General features: G+C 36.1%; 3 protein-coding genes across 18 annotated transcripts in view; 1 reads left to right on the forward strand and 2 right to left on the reverse strand.

Annotated features, from left to right (window-relative positions):
* The window catches only part of LOC122720012 (microtubule-actin cross-linking factor 1, isoforms 1/2/3/5-like), a 79,712-nt gene extending 69,096 nt beyond the window's left edge, over positions 1–10,616 (reverse strand). For 9 of the 14 annotated variants that reach the window (XM_043946401.1, XM_043946398.1, XM_043946394.1 and 6 more), the window contains exon 1: positions 3,266–4,083. Coding sequence is in view for 2 of the 14 variants with exons in the window: in XM_043946403.1 (XP_043802338.1) it covers positions 8,107–8,209 (103 nt within the window). In the remaining 12 variants the exon portion in view is untranslated. Of the gene's footprint in view, positions 1–3,265; positions 4,085–8,106; positions 9,051–10,410 lie in introns of those variants that run through there. The other 5 variants (XM_043946403.1, XM_043946399.1, XM_043946393.1 and 2 more) reach the window with 4 other exon arrangements.
* A 385-nt stretch (positions 10,617–11,001) lies between these two features.
* On the reverse strand, positions 11,002–13,985 carry LOC122719907 (centrosomal protein of 89 kDa-like). 2 transcript variants are annotated; one of them, XR_006347692.1, is made up of 8 exons: positions 13,788–13,985; positions 13,404–13,680; positions 12,737–13,332; positions 12,138–12,625; positions 11,801–12,053; positions 11,473–11,732; positions 11,189–11,362; positions 11,002–11,109 (listed from the first exon to the last, which is right to left on the reverse strand). XR_006347692.1 is itself a non-coding variant. In XM_043946159.1 (7 exons), exons 1-6 carry the CDS (start codon positions 13,827–13,829, stop codon positions 11,478–11,480), a joined length of 1,911 nt encoding a protein of 636 aa, XP_043802094.1. In that variant the 5' UTR covers positions 13,830–13,985; the 3' UTR covers positions 11,071–11,362; positions 11,473–11,477. The 2 variants fall into 2 exon arrangements, 1 of the variants encoding a protein (XP_043802094.1); XM_043946159.1 differs by having other exon boundaries at positions 11,071–11,362.
* A 1,460-nt stretch (positions 13,986–15,445) lies between these two features.
* LOC122719773 (venom serine protease 34-like) lies at positions 15,446–17,643 on the forward strand. 2 transcript variants are annotated; one of them, XM_043945916.1, is made up of 8 exons: positions 15,446–15,588; positions 15,855–16,072; positions 16,145–16,366; positions 16,470–16,668; positions 16,745–16,942; positions 17,009–17,160; positions 17,252–17,405; positions 17,511–17,643. In XM_043945916.1, exons 1-8 carry the CDS (start codon positions 15,543–15,545, stop codon positions 17,534–17,536), a joined length of 1,215 nt encoding a protein of 404 aa, XP_043801851.1. In that variant the 5' UTR covers positions 15,446–15,542; the 3' UTR covers positions 17,537–17,643. The 2 variants fall into 2 exon arrangements, with proteins under 2 accessions (XP_043801851.1, XP_043801852.1); XM_043945917.1 differs by having other exon boundaries at positions 15,861–16,072.

Consider the following 17,643-nt stretch of genomic DNA (forward strand, 5'->3'; position numbering starts at 1 on the left):
AACGGCGTAGCAGTATAACGGGTCCATAGTCGGCTCACGGAGGACTTCTCGAGGGCTCTTTCGAAGACTCTCTCTCCGCCGGTAGTATACAGTCCGGTTCAACCTTGAGCGTGGCAAACCGTGGCAAACCGTGGCTCGCGCGCGCCACTTCTTCTCCTCGATCGATCCATCCGCCTTTTCACCCCCTTTCGCAAAAATTGGTAATACGTGAAAATCACGATTGCACTAATTTATTTTTCTATCTTTAGACTCGAATTTTCCCTCGAATTTTCTATCTAACTTTGTCCTTGTTTACGAGGCGTCTTCGAAATGGTAGAAGCGTAAAAAAAAAGGAATAAGTTTGAAAAATTTTGCAAGTAAATTTTCTAATGAGATGGAAATAAATTATCGAATAAGAGATAATTTCACATGTGAAAATAAAGAATATTATAGCCCTCTATCGACAGTTCATTCGTATCCAATCGAGAAATAAACAATTTCATTTATATTAGAAAACAAAATCTAATAAACAAAAAAATCTTATTCTTCTCACTTTGTACATAAAATCACCATATGATCACTTGTATCACGATTTCAAAAACACTCTGTATATACTTTTGGATTGTCGAGTTCTAGAAATAAACAAACAAAAAAATTGTAAGCTTATTTATTAAATTCCTTTTCCACCTCCTAGAGAATCAATCCAACACATTCCAAAAGATGAATATATCAACACCCTGTATAGTCCGGAAACCTCACCTATCTTGACGTCTCTCGTAATCACCGCCTCGAGGCAAAACGACGAAACGTTCACAGCCAATCGATCTTTCAGAAGCATCTTTCTCGCTTTGCTCGCTTCCCAGTTGCGTCCTACTTACGAGCCGTACACACAATCGACACGTTCCTGCTAACTCCTTCGCATCGATCTACGATCTTTTGCACAACTCCGCGATCATTTCATCATTCCAAAACGCGTAATTCTAGACACGTGTAACACGTGTATCCCCATTAACCTTTCCGCGTCAAAGAATCGATTTCCTCGCGATACCTCGCGTAACCTCGAACTTGATACGGCGAATCGACTGTAAGGACGAGTTCGCGGAATTCGGCCAACCAGTATAGCCGAATTCCAACCGGTGGATAAATTTTCGGCTGACCTTTCCTTTCCGCGTGAGACGAGGATCGTTAACAACGTTTCGGCTAATAAGTGGCTCCGGGTTCCCTCTAAAAACCCTGTTTCCGTTTCGTTTCATTCGAAACTGCAAACTGGTTTTCAAGGAGGAAACCAGTGAAATCAAACGAGACACATTGATTCCCAACTTTCTGCCGATTTCTGCCGACGAGAGAAAAATATTGTTGCAATATTGTGCAAATATTGTGTGTGATAACAAATTTTCCGACGATCGCGTAATCTCTTCGACGATAAATAAAGTCGATGAAGAGGAAGAAAATCGGCAGGATCGAGAGACGATGATAAGTGAATGAGCGCACGCCATCGAGTTCCTATCGATAAAGCTTACTTGCACTTTCGTAGGTCTTTTAACGCAACGACCAAATACGGCTTTCGGTGAGAACGCGGTGGAGGTCGTGGATACCAAGGTGGGGCGATATACCAACCGAACGAGTAGACGGAGAGAGCGAGAAAGAGAGAGAGAGAAAGAGGGAGGCAAAAATATAACGATAGCGAGAGCGGATCAATCGATGAACAGAAGCGAACCGTAGTTGCGAACTGGTAGTTGAACGAAAATGAAAAAAGTCGAGGGAAATCGGGGATGGTGGACGCGAGAGATAGAAAGTCTGAATGAAAATCAGCGATCAAACGAGAAGCAAAATATTCAGTCTGAATATCCATAACCAGAAAACGGTGAGATAACGAGGAATGAACGAGACTGGTATCGCGAGTGAGAAGAAATAATTGGCATTCCGTTCGAACGCAGGGGACGAGGCAATTACGACAGTCGTGGCAATTTGGCAAGAAAATACAAGAAAGCAATGAGAGAATGACGTTCCGCCTCTTAGTACCACGCGCTTTCCTCGCTTCTCGACGCATATGGGGTGTACGGGCGAAAAAAAAGTAGAAAGTTTAAGGAACGATTTCAAATATCCGTCTAAAATTAAATTATTCGCAATTTGAAATATAAGTTTCAAGTAGGAAGCTTCCAATTTTGGAATTTTCAATCGCTAAAATTATCTCTTACGTTTTCCATTCATGCACTTGATCGGAACACCCGGTACATGCTTTTCTGGGAAGGCACGATGGGAATTCAGAAGCAGCGGGACACTTGGACGATCTCTCTCGTCTGGGTGGCGGTAATAATGGTCGCGTGCGCGCGAGAGATGACGTTCCTTCGAGTTTCGACGGTGCTCGAAACGGTGAAAACCAAGACGGATCTCGACTGGCTACGACCGATTCGGGACAGAGAATAGGTCGATCGGACCAAATTAAGAAATGTCCAACGTACACAAGAGCCGGGCTCATACGTGATTGTGCGCCGGTATCTCTCGCACAAGCCGGTTTGTCATAGATCTCCGCCGGCCTGCAATTATTACGCAATCCCCGTATTCGATGAAAACGACTTTCTTCTTATTTACTCGCCACTGAAACCGCCACGCCGTATCTATCTCTATATAAGTATCTATATACTACGTATGTATACACTCGAAGCGATAACTTGACCGATCATGCCGACGCCTCTCGATGTTCTTGTCCCATTGATAGTTCGATTCCTCGCGTCAATTTACCCCGTGACACGACTTACGTTTCGGAAGGAATCGGGTTTCGATCTATTATGAAGTTTATTCGAAACTCTATCGATTTAGAACACCAACGAATGACACGAACCAACAACGCGTCTATTAAGTTTCACTTCCAAAGAGTGTATACGTAACGATTCTAAGAACACCGAATTCGAAACGCCATACGAAAACAAGAGGGCAAGATGGGGAACCGATCCCCAACCTTGAATGAATCCCCTCTTGATAATATCAAGACACACATTTCTCGTTTGCTGAATCGGTCGCTTAACCGTTCAGGACTCGATATGCCGTTTCGTGATTACTAACAACGCACTGGTTAATGGAAGGGGCAAGAGAGGAGCGGGAACGATCGAGTGAGTAAGCACACGAGTGTCGGAGAGACAAAGAGAGAAACGGTAGAACCGAAAGAGAGGGAGAGACGATTCGACTCAGAGACAAAGGTAGAAGAACAGGAGGTACGAATAATATCACGGTACGAAGCGTGACTCACGGAACGCCTCGTGTTTTGCTCACAGGCCAATGTATTTACCGAAATTTTTCGTTCAATATGTACACGTATATATATACACGTTAAGGTATAAGCAATAATTCCAAGCGTACACCGAACTGTCACGTGTATCAAAGACAACGAACAACACCCACGAGTTCCTTCCTCCGAGAGACCTAACGACTGTTACACACTCGTATCGTATCAACTTTTTAAACCCGTCGCGAAAGAAAAAACACGGTAAACGATAAACATTATCACGAATGCTGTATTACACATTGGATGATACACGCGACGATACTGTCGAACGGAACAACCGACAGAGCAAGCAAGCGACCAACCAAACCGACCGATCGCCGCTACTCGAGACGTGGCACTGGAATTCTTGGTAGAACGTACCGCACGACAACGTTGACGAAGTCGACGCGCGTATCCGGAACCCCGCCGTAACACGGCCAGGTAGCTGTAGGCCGTAGGACGAGGACGGAGAGACTCGCGGCGAGAGGAAAGCGCGGCAGCACACGCTCGCGCGCGGAGAAACGATCGGATAAGAAAAAGACAGAAAGGTGGACCGAGAAGGATGAATGGGCCGAGGAAAAAGGAGCACACACAACAACGGGTGGATAAGGAACAGTGCGACGAACGCAGGGAGGGACCGATACACCGAGAGAGAGAAGCAAGATGCGTGAACGGACAAGGAAAGAGAGAAAGAGAAAGAAAGAAAAAGAGAGAGAGAAGGAGAAGGAAGGAGGGAGAATGAAAAGGAAAGAGGAAGGGAGGAGACAGAAGGGGAGAAAAGGAGAGCGAGCGAGCGGCTTGCGAGTTGGAGAAGACGCGATTTGCCGCTCCGTCGTGTAGAGCACGTCGCCTCGACACAGACTGCGGCGGTCTGGACAACTGCCGCCCACCCAAGCTGCCTCTCTACCTCGAGCCTCGAGGTTCCAGAACCTACTCCTCGCATGCCCCGCCATTGCGGCTCGTTCATCCTTCACTTTCTCCGTTCGTTGAACAGAGAAATCGACACGGCTGAAGAGTCGGGGTGAAACCGAACGAAAGAGGAACAAAGACGGGGCCAAGGGACCTGTCTTCGCTAGACAGAGATCGGGCGCAAGGCCTCTGTCTTTTTTGACAACGCCTTACATTCGGGCGGTAGAATAGCTGCCGTTACAAACAGGTTCGTAGGGCAGGTCACGTAACGACAGGGGCGCGTCGAGAAAATACCGCGAATCGCGAATTAATTTAACCAACAATGTGTGCCAAATGGGACGCGGATTGTTCGTTTCACGCGTGAATAACATGCTCTGATATATATTCAACCCAGCCTTTCTCAACCATTTACCGTTTCGTGGGCAAAATTCTTCGATCGCCTCGGCCAAACGGAAAATCGCGAAACCGAGCCTAGTCCCACGGAAAGCTCGTTCTTCGCTAAGCGTGAGAATTCTTGCGATCTGGCGCCAAGCCAAATGGTAGCTAATTTTTTATTCGTTGATCATTCCTAACGTCGCCGATATTCTACCTCTTGTTTATGTTCGCGGTAAAACTAAACGGCGCACGCGGCACCTCCGTTAACAGATGTGGACACTAAATACGCTACTTTCTTCCAGATCGCTAATCTTGTTCGTGGCCATGAATGCAGAAATATTTATCTTATCGAGATGGATAATACTTAATACGTTATATTCGATTTATATTTTTTAACATTTGATTCGATCGACGAGAATTAAATATTAGTTATTGTTTCAGTTAAAAGCTCGATTGATAAATAATCTAGCAGAATGATTAAAAAATTATCTCGATTGGCGCAAGTTTTACTTTATCTGATTTCCATGATATTTTTACATGACGTATCAATTTTAAGCATTCGTAATTCCATTTCATGAAAATTTTAAAAATTGTGCGTATCCCTTATCCCGTTATCCGACATTTCAAACAATTTCAAACAATTGTATATGAATTTAAACGGTTTCTGAATCATCCGGGACTGCGACCAAGTTGGAAAGAATGTAATTCTGGCAAGATGGTCAGTTTCATCAAAAACATAAACAGGTATATGAGCCAAGAGTCTAAGAATTTCAAAAGTGGCATAAGCTTCTTAACTTAACAGCTTATAATCTCGTCCTTTTTCCACTCATCCAAAATTTTCATGGTTTTATTACGGTAAAATCGTTTGACGAACCGTTGAAGCGCATTAATCAATCCCGAAGAAAAATAATTTCCACTCTTCTAACGTTATATCGTAATGTCTACTACATATTCGATGAGTTTGAAGCAGCGGTTCTTCCGACTTATGACCTAAATCCCACCGGCTAACTTTTTATCTCTTTTATTTTTATTTTTTTTTTTTTTTATTCTTCTTGCCCCCTTGGCATGTACATACGGATTCCTAACTGTACTGCGATCGAAGCGAAGATTATACTCTACGAAATATATATTAAAACGTGGATCTCTAAAAGAAATTTAGTTTGATCGCACACTTCGAATCGGTCGATTGAACCCGCTTCCATCCGTTCGAGAGATGGTCCGTTTAACGTTTCCCACGACGACCCGGGAATATCCTCGACGACGAATAAGGAAGTGCGCGACAACAAAAGAATTTTCCAAAACAGGTGAGCCAAAACAAAAAAAAAAAAGAAAAGAAAATTAAGGGAATTTTCTCAATTGTCACGAGAATTAGTTTTCACAAAATTAATTAAGGTCTTTGTCTATCCTTGCGACTTGAAAGAGATACTCGAGCCTTACTCGATTCTTTTTACCTGGACCCTAAAAGGCCCTCAACAAACAAAAGTGCGAGATGAATCACGGATATACTGGTCTCTTCAGGTACTTCAGGTACCCCAGGACATCTAGCGAGCGACTCGTGAAGCCTCCGTCCGTAGGCAAAGAAAACCAGGCATCGTAACAAGCTGTACATATACGACAAACAGGTGCAAGAACTTGTCCAAACTGTTTTCCCCTTTTCGAAACTTATCGCTCGTCTCTACCGTACGAATATTTTCAAAAAAAATAATAATATCACGAAAGAACAAGTGCGTCGAATTTATTAGAAAAGAAGTGGCTAGCAAATGGCACGCACGAAACGTAACGATTATTTAAAACAGCTTTGGAAGGAAGTAACGAGAAAGAAGAGAAAAAAAAGAGCGAAAGAGTAATAATAAAAGTAGGAAGAGAAAAAAGAAGACGTTCTCGAGGCTGGGGCATCGAACCGTGACCCGAGCACCTGTTGCCGCCTCCACGCTCCTAGATTAATGCGAACCGACCTAACCTGCCGCCTCCGCTCCCTCGCTCACTCGCCGCAGCGTAGGCATAGTAAACTGGTATATAACCTCTCGAACGAAGATCCCATGGACCGTGACCGCTGAAATGCACCACGCTCGTGAGTTCATCGACGCGACGACGTGGTTGAGTCGTTGCGTCTGCTCTTCTTTGATCGCGACACAAGTGACTTCATTCATCGTTCCCCGGCCGTTCAATGTGGTTAAAAGTCGTCCCATCAACGGAGATCGGGATTCGTTCGTGTTCTCGGAAACTCATAAATTAATGAGATGAAAGAAGAAACGGCGAGTCTCGTAAGAGGCAATTGAGAGAATTGGCGGTACTCGATAGTACAACGGTTACTAGAGCATTCATGATAGCGCACCAATAGGTCGTTATAATTAGAAACAATTATGTTCGCGTGCCTGAGATGCGATACTTCGATATCGGTTGTTATATATCTATGGTACGAGAGTTACACACGTTATGTCGATCGAACATCATTTTAACGACGCCACATGAAAATGGTGCGGAACCCAGCTCGTTGCTTTTGTGGGCGTGAATCAGAGCCTGTAATTTCACGAATAGGATGTGTCCTACATGCATACGTTCGTATGCATACATCGTTTATCGTATGCGCGTAAAGGAAAAAAAAAAGAAAAAAAATAGAGAAACGAATTATCGCGGAAGAGATTTGTTTAAATCGAGTACAATTGGAATTCGTCCGATGATTAAAGCGACGCGCGAAAAACGATTCGCGACGGAGGTGAGCGATAAAAAAAAATTCTCACGGTAAAATGATCGGCAAACTGCAATTCGATATTTATCGAATGGTTTCGAGTATCTATTCCTGGTCAATACCCCGCGTCGAAGGTCGACTCAAGATTATACTCGCAAACGATTCTCATTTCCTACATTGCAAGAATTTACAACATGGCTAATTTATGACTCGTTATATTCGTATCGTACTTTCGAAGGTACTGCGTGTATCAGTTTTCTCGAACTAGCTGGAGAATAGCAGACGATATACTCATATACCGACTTACCATACTTTCCAGTTCTCACGAAACCCTTATGCGCTAATCGATAAGGGGTATTTGAAAGAGAATCACCAGGGGATATGAAGGGTCAAATAAATTTTATCAATTACAAACATTATTATTGATTCAAATTCACGTCGCGGCGAGTCGTAAGTATTATTGATTAATATCTGTCCACCTTGAGAAACGAGATTAGTCGTCGTTATTATTAATTTAAAATTCATTACATGGTAATATTCTGGTCGATTACGTATGTTGTCGATTACGATCTGGTCTCATAAGAGACACGACAAACATCATCGCCATTTAACGTAATTATTTCAACACATACAACACATTCGTATGTATAATGCTCATTTTATAATTGATCGAACATTTTATTCGTGTATATACGATGCTTACATTGTATATAAAAACGTATAGCGGAATTTATTTAGATTTTATTTTCTTTGGTAAAGCAGAAAACTTCTAATAACATTTGTGAATCGCGCTTTAAATGAAAACGAAAAGCGAAAGGTATAACGGTAGAAAATTAAATACGTAACCAGCTTATGAAAATGGAAACTAGAAAGAACTAAGATTGACACTTACCAGCAATCCGTAAGACGGCTCTGTCAGCAGGATCGAGCTGCAGGATACTCAACGGTTTATCCTTTACCCATTCCTTCAAGCTTCCGTCCAGCTCGAACTCCATTCTCTAAAACTGTTGATTGAAACTTCTTTTTTTTTTTTTACACCATATTCGTGCAACTCCTCTTTTGCTCGGCACTGTTTCACAACCACTTGGCAATTTCACAACCGCGATACACAAAGAGCTTCTAAGTATTACGTCGTTTTCGTTCAATAGAGTTCGCAAGGCAGTGGCGAATAGTGCACCGAACTAAGTCGCCGTGTTATCGACAGCAGGCATTTGGCAACTTTGCACACAATATTAGACACGACATCCTCGTTACCGGTTTCTTCTTCCCTGATTTAGATTTCACTAATGATATTTTTTTTCTCTTCTTTTCTCTACTTCGAAATCAATAATTTTATAGTCGAAAATAGTTTTAGTCGAACGAAAAGCACGTGGAACTCGTATACATGCCGCGCGTTTATTTATTGTACACGACTCTGCTGTAGGGTAGAGTAACGTATCACGGCGTAGAAGTGCACGAACTGCACCGGCGTAACGGAAGGAAGAGAGGTGGCAAGGAGACGACGAACAGGGAAAGCGTACGCGATGTCTGGCGTCCTTTTGACGATACACGCCAATACGTACAACAGTTGCTTAGCCAGCAACGTAACGTGCTTCCAGCACGCCGATAATCAGCAATACTTCGTATCTTTGTCGTCAGCGGCGCTTAGGTCAAGTTAGATTTGGTTGAAAATGGACAAATCAGATTCGACCTCTTTCAATTGCAATCTTCAATTCCCGTTGTTGTTTGTATATTTTGTGCCATGAATCGAAGATTTTTCAGTATTTTATTTGTCAAAATTCCTTAAGTTTAATTCCACCCTCATTATCCTCGATACTATCTTCCATTTGCAACATTCTATAAATATAAATATAAACAATATATTCTTAATTTTTTCTTTTTTCTTTCCTAAAAAATAAAATATTTATAAATCGTACAAAAATAATTGATTTTTGAAATAATTGAAATAACTAAAATACTGAAAAACATAAATGAATTCGAAGAAGATGGAACAAAAATACACATAAATATTTTAATCATATAAATCGAATTAAATCATATTAAATCGAATTATTGTGGAGAAAGTAATATTTCTTGTTATATAGCGTTTTCTAAGTATGTTGAGAATATGACTAAATTTAATAATCAAATGTTGATTTTAATAATAATAGTAACAATATTATCCTTAATTTAAGTATGTTTTAAATGCATATATCACAGTGCAAAAAATAAATCAAGAGAGATCTGATTTGACAAAGAACCGGAAGCGGATGTGGCAACATTCAAGTCGAACTAATTCTCAGGCAACGTTAAAAAATTGAAATGTACATTTTTCGATATATAAATCGTTTTATTTCCTTGTACATATCTCTACGAAAATTAAAGAAATATCTACGCATTGTCTGTTATTTCTTATTGATAAAATTAAACAATTATTCTTCATTCGAAATGTTCATTCTAATGTTTTTTTATTTTTTGGCATGTTTAAACAGAAAATATTTTTTCAAATTTTCATGATTTTGTTTTAAATGAAAAAAATTAAAGATAATTTTTTTAATATGTACAATTAAAAACTTCAGTTTACGTGTACATAATCATGAGAAATAATTTTATTCTTTTTCTTCCTCATTTCTTCCGTATATGAATTTTTTGATTTAAAATAATAAAAAAATATTTTTATACATATTTTTATTGGATAAATAGATATTAGAAACATTCTTGTCTCAAAACATTCTTGTTGAATGAAACGAAGGTGAATCTAGTTATTCTCGGGTTAAACCTAACCTAACAATTCAGGAAACGTAGCGAGAATACAGTTAGTTATTTCAGCAAAATGACACTGAACTCTTTGAGTTTGCGCATCACTAGAATATACACGATACTCGTATAACGTTATCGTAAAATTTTGATATTTCTCAAATGCAAAAGATATACGAAGAATATGATATTGCAAATTAGCGACATCTGCGAAAAACATTAGTGCAAAGTAATAAAGATAACCATTTTACCGAAAATAATAAAATGTAGTAACTATGATTCATTCGAACATATCGGTTCGAATCTTAAAACAAATGCTAATTTGACACGATACAATGTGAATAAGATGATGTATTATCTTATTCAAATTTATTTATATTATTAAAAATACGAATTCATTAAAATCTTTATAATATTAATAAATCGACGAAATATCGACAAATCGTACGATATGCATTACCGTTTGATCATCTGTCGAGTAAGATGCGAAAACAGGAAAAATCAATGTTCACCGGTATTCTCCTAGAGTTTCTTTGTTGGCAACGAGACAACCCAATGCGAAGAATATCCTTTTGTGACTTTTGATACACTTTCCAACAAAAAACACTACGTACTTGTATATAGAGACATTGCATTATCACTTATCATAGCAATTTTCACGTCAGAAATACGACCCGGTTTCTGACGACGCACCTAGCAGACGACATTTTGCTTTTTAACGAACGTATCCGAAGCTTTCCGAACTTCAGCGAACTACTGAATAATCGGCAACTGACGCGATTTACGAAACTACTCGATGGCTTAGTAATCAATTCTATTTCTCATGAATTAAATATAATTTTTTCATCATATGAATATAAATTAGCTTTATCTATTTCCTATCCTGGTTTCTTTTTTATCTTTTTTTTTATTTTTCGGATATATAATTTTTCTTTTGAAATACATACTTGTGAAAATTGGAAAGTAACTTTATTTTTTATAAATATTAGGCAATAAAGAGGATAAATGGAAAATATGAAAGGAATATGAATTTCAAAATATATCTTTAACAGTCAGTCTTATACTTGAAGAAATAATTTTTTGAATATCGTATTAGTGATTGTTATAATACCAATATACATCAATATATTATCGATGTTTTTAAATTTATTATTAAATTCTATAAAAAAAAAAAAAAGGTTAAAGCTAGAACAGGTATATTTTACATATGAATGAATGGAACGCGTCTGACATCATACCTATAACGGATGACATCAACTTTTCACTATATGATTATTAGTCTCCACTGCCATCAGTCGTTCATACAGTGGCGTCCACGGTAGCCTTCGTAGCCATTTGCTTCATTTGATGTCACCGCTAAATAAAGCGACTGACACGGTCGGTAAATACGAGGACGGTGTTTCGAGTAGCACCTATTCCATAATTAGATGTTTATTACGATTGGTTAAAAATCAATTTCAAAGTCCAATCTATTATGGATGATCTTAATATGAGTTTAATAATATGGAAATATTTTACGAACTTAATTCACGAATTTTTTGGTCCAGTACTATAATTGTTTGGCTCATTTGTTGCCTGAAGTACTTGTCTTGTTAACGTATCTTGACTAGAATGTTTTCCTTTTTGTAATTTGCCAATAATATCTTCCTGTTGTTTAATTACATCGTTTAAATGTTGTATTTTACATTGATAATCGTGTTTCATTCGACGTACATGAAGTTCTTGTAATTTTATACGTTTTTCTACAGAATCTACCTGTTGTTTCGTACCTTTTCGAACAATCTGAAAATTATTATAAGTTATTTAATTTTTTTTATTTTTTTTATCAATAATATAAATTTTATACGTACTTCTAATTGATTTTTTAAGCCTTCCACTCGACTAGTAATACTTTTACCAAGACGATCCATATTTGCATTTTCTTTTTCCGTTTCACGTAAAAAAGATAGTAATTTTTCTCTTTCTGAAACAATTCTTTCATATTCCGAAAATAATTCTTCACAATAAGCAGTTACTTTACTTAATTTCTCTTTCAAAGAATTACGTGAAACACGAGTCGAATAAACAAGAGTTTGCATTTGTTCACTTTTACGTTGAGTTCGTCTAAAATATATATTGTCATTATATATTAAAAAGAGATGTAAGTAAGAGATGTAAGTGAATAAAAAATATAAACGAATAACTTACTTTAAAGTTGTTTCAAGATTGTTAACAAGTCCTTTCAAATGATTTCTTTCGGCTATAACCATTATAAGTTTTTTTTCATTTTCAGGTTGAATTTCCTCTATATGTTTTATATGATTACAAAGATCACGTTTTTCATTTTCATATTGATATTTTAACTCATCCAATAATATTTTACATTCTTCAATAGCAGTAACATGAACAGTAGTAGGCACTGTTTGTTGTTCTTTATTCCTCATTTCTTCAAATTCTTTACTTAAAATTTCATATTTCCCTCGTAAATTGCTCAATTCTGATACTGTTATTGAATGCTCCTTTTTTAGGGCTTCATTGCATTTTAAAATCACTTCTATTTTTGATTCATATGACGAACGAATATCATTAGTTTCTCTTTTTATATTTAAAGTTTCCTTTTTTAAAATATCATTCTGTTTCTTTAGCAACGCGGTATTTTCAACCATTTTTTGTATTTCCTTTGTGTACCTGTCACACTATATTTTTTTATTACAGTTACTTATATGATAACTAAATACATTTTTTATTACATATCGCATCATTACATATGTATAATCTTATATATTATATTATTTATAATTATTTACCTCTGATTTCAATTCTTCTACTTCTTTATGCATAATTTCATTTTCTGTAAGAATTTGTTTACATCTACTACTAAAATCAGCCATTTCCTGTTCATACATATATATAAGTTCTTGTTTTTCTAATAAATTTTCTTGATAAGCATTTAAAAGTGGACCTAATGCATGAAAATTGATATTTCCCCAAATTCTTGAATCATATTTCTTTTCATTGTTACCGTTATTGGATGTAGAAACATTTTCATGTTTTCGATCTCCTAATTTGTCTTGATATCTTTCTAATTCAGCATTCAATTGATAAACAATAGTTTTTAAAAGCGTAATATCCTCATTCGATTGAATCTTTTCTGTTTCAAGTTGTTTATTTTGTTTAAGTAAATTAATTTTTGCTTCTTCTAATTCTTGAACCATCTGTATCAATGCCTCATAATGTAAACATAATTTCTTATATTCCAATTCTTTTTGCTCCAAAATATTATTTAATTTTTGACATTCTTCTTGAATATTTTTGTAACATTTTTCCAATTTATGGTATTCATTAACTACTTTCAATGTTTCCTTTGAAACATACTTATCTTTTAATCTTGATAAATTAATACCTGAAAAAATATATAATTTTTATTATCACTTATTCAAAAAAAAAAGTGATCTTATATCACATATAAATTACCCGAATCTGCATCATCCTTGTCAAACGATGTTTTCTGAGAATTATTCTCTTCGGTTAATTTTTTACTTCTTTCATGTTCATATATTTTACTTTTTCTTTTCGAAAGTACTTCATCCTCATGATTTTTCATATCATTATCATTATCAGTTATGCAATCTGATAGATTCTTATGCGCTTTAAGCGTATGTTTTGTCTTTGAAATATGTCTACGACAATATACTGGTACAAAAGTTGTATCTTGATTGCTTTTAACACTTGTTGCTCTTCTATGACTATGCTATTATATAAAAAAAAAGCGAGGTTAAGATCATTCGAACTTACATAACCTCTCGTTTTATTTACAAATAATAATAATATATTTGTATTAAATGTAATAATAATTACCTTTTTTCTTTCTTGTTCAATACTAGCATTAACACTGGCCATTGCTTTTTCTTTTTTTGTAGTTTAAGATATAGTTTATAAAATTATTCATTCGAAACTAATTAATAAAAATATTTAAATTAGTGAATAAATTAACCAACTTCGCACAGTAATAATACCATAAATTTACTTAAACAAAATATGCATACATATATTTGTATACCATTGCATATTTTTATTAATTTCCACATTTGTATCCTATTCATTGTCATAGTAACTAGATACTTACTTAATATACTAATACTAGATGGCGTTTAATTCAATTTTCGGTTCTATTCTAATCCATCTGTTTTTATCTTTCTACTTATTTACTAAAGCGATTCGAAGGTATAAAATTCGAAAAAATCAAGTAGATTATAATTGATGTTTTTCGTTTTCATTTCAAAGTAATTGTTTCAATATTTTCTAATAAATTATTATATAATAATATATATTATTGATGAAAACTGTATATATAATGAAAATATATTTTTTGTTCTTTGTATCAAATGTAATAATAATTAATTAAGTAATAAATATAATTAATGTAAATAAATTAACTTGTTAAAACTGAATAATGATTTTTTTCAATAATAATAATATCGTTTTTCATTATTTGAAAAATCACCTATATCTTTTTACCTATATCTTACTTATATCTATTCTGATTAAAAAAAAAAATATTACAAGAAAAATGTTTTTTGTTAAATAGTTGTTTTAATTTATAATATTAATATTATCAATTTTTTAATCGCTATCAATAACATTTATGCATTATCGTACATATATAATTTTTTTAAAAAATTGAAATAGAAAAATGGAAAATGGATGATTGATAATATTCATCAGTAAAATATTCATATCTTTTTTTTATGCATTTTTACTTTTTAGAAAATTATATATTTATAATAATGCATAAAATTGTTATTGAAAAGTTGATAATAATCAATTATTTATACGTATGTGTGTATGTATATGCGTGTGACAGAGAAATATATACACATAGGTAAAAAAAAAAAAAAAAAGGAAGAAATTTTAATTATTTTAGCATTATTAACAATGATATCATAACATTTATTAATATCAATTTTCAAATATCTATAAGTACACGAGATAATCGATCGAAGAATGCTTACAAGAGATAAATAATAATTGTAACGATAAATTTTTCATTGTAATTTAGTGAATCTATGTTATTAACAAATAAAATATTTTTTGAAATATTTTAAAAATATCAAGAAATAATAATTACTTTATTGAGTTATTGATATTAATACCTTTTAATCGATCAATGTCGTATCTTGTACAATTTTCAATTTAATTTAAAATATCTCTAGATATCTTAGATGTTTATTATAGAATCTAATCTGACATGAGTAATCGTTTTAATCTTCGAAATGATTATTATCGCTTAATTAAAAGACAGGAATGCGCGCGGCGAATATCAACAACGTTGAAGATTTTCGTTTTCGTAGCAATTTTTTTCGTAACGATTGCAAAAATATTATTAGGTAGCTATCGTAAATCCATTTTTATTCTCGAGGTTGCAACTACCTTTGATAAGGCGACTTGTACAATGATAATACCGGTGAAATTATATAGCTTTTCGTCTTCACGACTATGGATAAAAACCTCGAAACGTAGGCAAATGCAAGCAGATGGTCGTTACAGTGCTTTCGAAATTTTTTTTGTTCTTGCCAATAGCGTAGCAAAATTGATTGATTGATCAAAAGCATTATGGCTCTCGTAAACAATATCACAACGTTTCATATTATGAGAAAAGGTACATACACTGTGAATCTCTCGTATTTAACAAATTTGGAACGAGCAATTCCAAAAAAAAAAAAAAAGAAAAACTATATATACGCACAACTATATACAAATCAATACTTCTTATCGTATGTTTTAACGTTTTTTATTATTTCGTTATAAATACAAAATGTAACGTAGATTACAATTTGATCACTTCGAGAATTTTAAACTGTGATTTACATCATTTTCTTCCAATTATTTTCGAGGAAAATTTTTTTTTTTTTTTTATTCCCCAAGTTACAGCGGCGTTATTGATATTCTGCGGATCAATCATGCTTTCGGCCAAATTGATTAAGGGGCAGTGCAACTATAATCAAAATCTAATTCCCGGTACCACGTATTACATCTACACACCCAATTACCCGTATTATTATCATGGATCAGAGTCATGCGTGTGGACCATCACCAGCGACTATCGAGTGAATTTGACTTGTACCACCTTCGAGCTACCATGGGTAAGAGGAAAAAAGAATTTTTCATCCGGTTTAATTAACAACTCTCTCTCTCTCTCTCTCTCGTTTCCTCAGAGTTACAACTGTTTTCAAGACAGTTTAACCGTGCAAATCAATTCCACTGCCTCGCATCGTTATTGCGGTAACGGAGGGTTCAACATCGTATCCTCGTCGAGCTCAATGGTCGTGACGTTTTCGTCGCCTATATGGTCGCAGGGTGGTCGTTTCCTCTGCGAGATTCGGGCTGTGAAGAGGCCGCAAGACTCCATAGATTGCCAATGCGGATGGAACAATCCCGTACGTATCTCTTTGTATATCGTATATTCGAATATTTCACGATTTCATTCTTTCTTTTTTTTTTTTTTTTTTTTTTTTTTTTTTTTCTTTCCGCCCTTCAAAGTCGAGGATCGTGGGCGGAACCGACACGGGAGTGAACGAGTTCCCCATGATGGCAGGGATCGTGGATGCTGACGAACGCTCGGTGTTTTGCGGATCCACCATAATATCCGTAAGATACGTGCTCACAGCGGCGCATTGCATGACGAACAGGAATTATACGCGATTAGGAGTGTTGGTTGGCGATCACGATATAAGTTCGGGTAAATAAATATCAAATAGATGCGGTAATTGGAAATACGTACAATTGATCGATTTAGTATATATATATGTATCAAGACTCGGACACAAACGCGACCATGCTCTATCAAGTGAGTAAAATGATCGTGCATCCGAATTACGCCCACGACAATTTCAACGACGTGGCCCTCTTGAAAACGAGGAGGAAAATGGAATTTGGGAACCAGGTTGGCCCTGCCTGTCTACCCTTCCAACACTCGCCCGACACTTTTGCCGGCTCGTTCGTTCAATTGTTGGGTAAGTATGATGCTAATAATAACGTTGAAATTTCAAGTAACATGAGCATGTTGATGTGGAGATCAGGTTGGGGTACTACGAGTTTCGGTGGCCCACCCTCTGACATTTTGCAAAAAGTTACGGTGAGCGTGCTCACGAACCTTCAATGTTCCAAATTTTATCCGGATTTAACGCCTCAACAGATATGTACCTACGCGGAGGACAAGGACGCGTGTCAGGTGAAGCGAGCGTGTGATAAATTTTTTAGAAAAAAAAAAAAAAAAAAATGTGTATAACAATAACGTTTTTCGAGACGATTTGATTAAACAGATGGATAGCGGGGGACCGGTTCTCTGGCAAAATCCTACGACCAAGCGTTTCGTCGTGGTGGGAATCATCAGTATGGGTATCGGTTGTGGCGACACCGCTGGTGTAAATACCAGAGTCGGTGCTTACATAGACTGGATTGTCTCAGAAACTACAGGTTCGAATGCCTTGTATAGAATATATATATATATATATATATATACACGCGATGTGTGAGTGGAAAATTTTTGTATTCGCGTAATTGTTTCGATTTTTATTCCAGATTCTACGTACTGCATCATCGAATAAGACGGTTCGATCGTTTCGACTCGATTCGACGCGTTACCACGACGGATAGCTAATTTCGTTTCGTTAATTTTGTCGACGAAGCAATTTGCATTTTTTTTTTTTTTTTT

Source organism: Apis laboriosa, unplaced genomic scaffold (assembly GCF_014066325.1).
Source record: "Apis laboriosa isolate Shangri-la unplaced genomic scaffold, ASM1406632v1 scaffold9_cov152, whole genome shotgun sequence".
In the NCBI taxonomy this organism is placed as follows: domain Eukaryota; kingdom Metazoa; phylum Arthropoda; class Insecta; order Hymenoptera; family Apidae; genus Apis; species Apis laboriosa.

Bases quoted from the DNA above. Each gene is read 5' to 3' on its own strand.
- LOC122719773 (XM_043945916.1), top strand. From the start codon at position 15,543: ATGGCTCTCGTAAACAATATCACAACGTTTCATATTATGAGAAAAG. The intron at 15,589-15,854 runs GTACATACACTG...TTATTCCCCAAG, and splicing joins GTTTCATATTATGAGAAAAG to TTACAGCGGCGTTATTGATA. The intron at 17,406-17,510 runs GTTCGAATGCCT...TTTTTATTCCAG, and splicing joins GATTGTCTCAGAAACTACAG to ATTCTACGTACTGCATCATC.
- LOC122719907 (XM_043946159.1), bottom strand. From the start codon at position 13,829: ATGGCCAGTGTTAATGCTAGTATTGAACAAGAAAGAAAAAAG. The intron at 12,626-12,736 runs GTAAATAATTAT...AAAAAAATATAG, and splicing joins TAGAAGAATTGAAATCAGAG to TGTGACAGGTACACAAAGGA. The intron at 11,733-11,800 runs GTACGTATAAAA...AATAATTTTCAG, and splicing joins GCTTAAAAAATCAATTAGAA to ATTGTTCGAAAAGGTACGAA.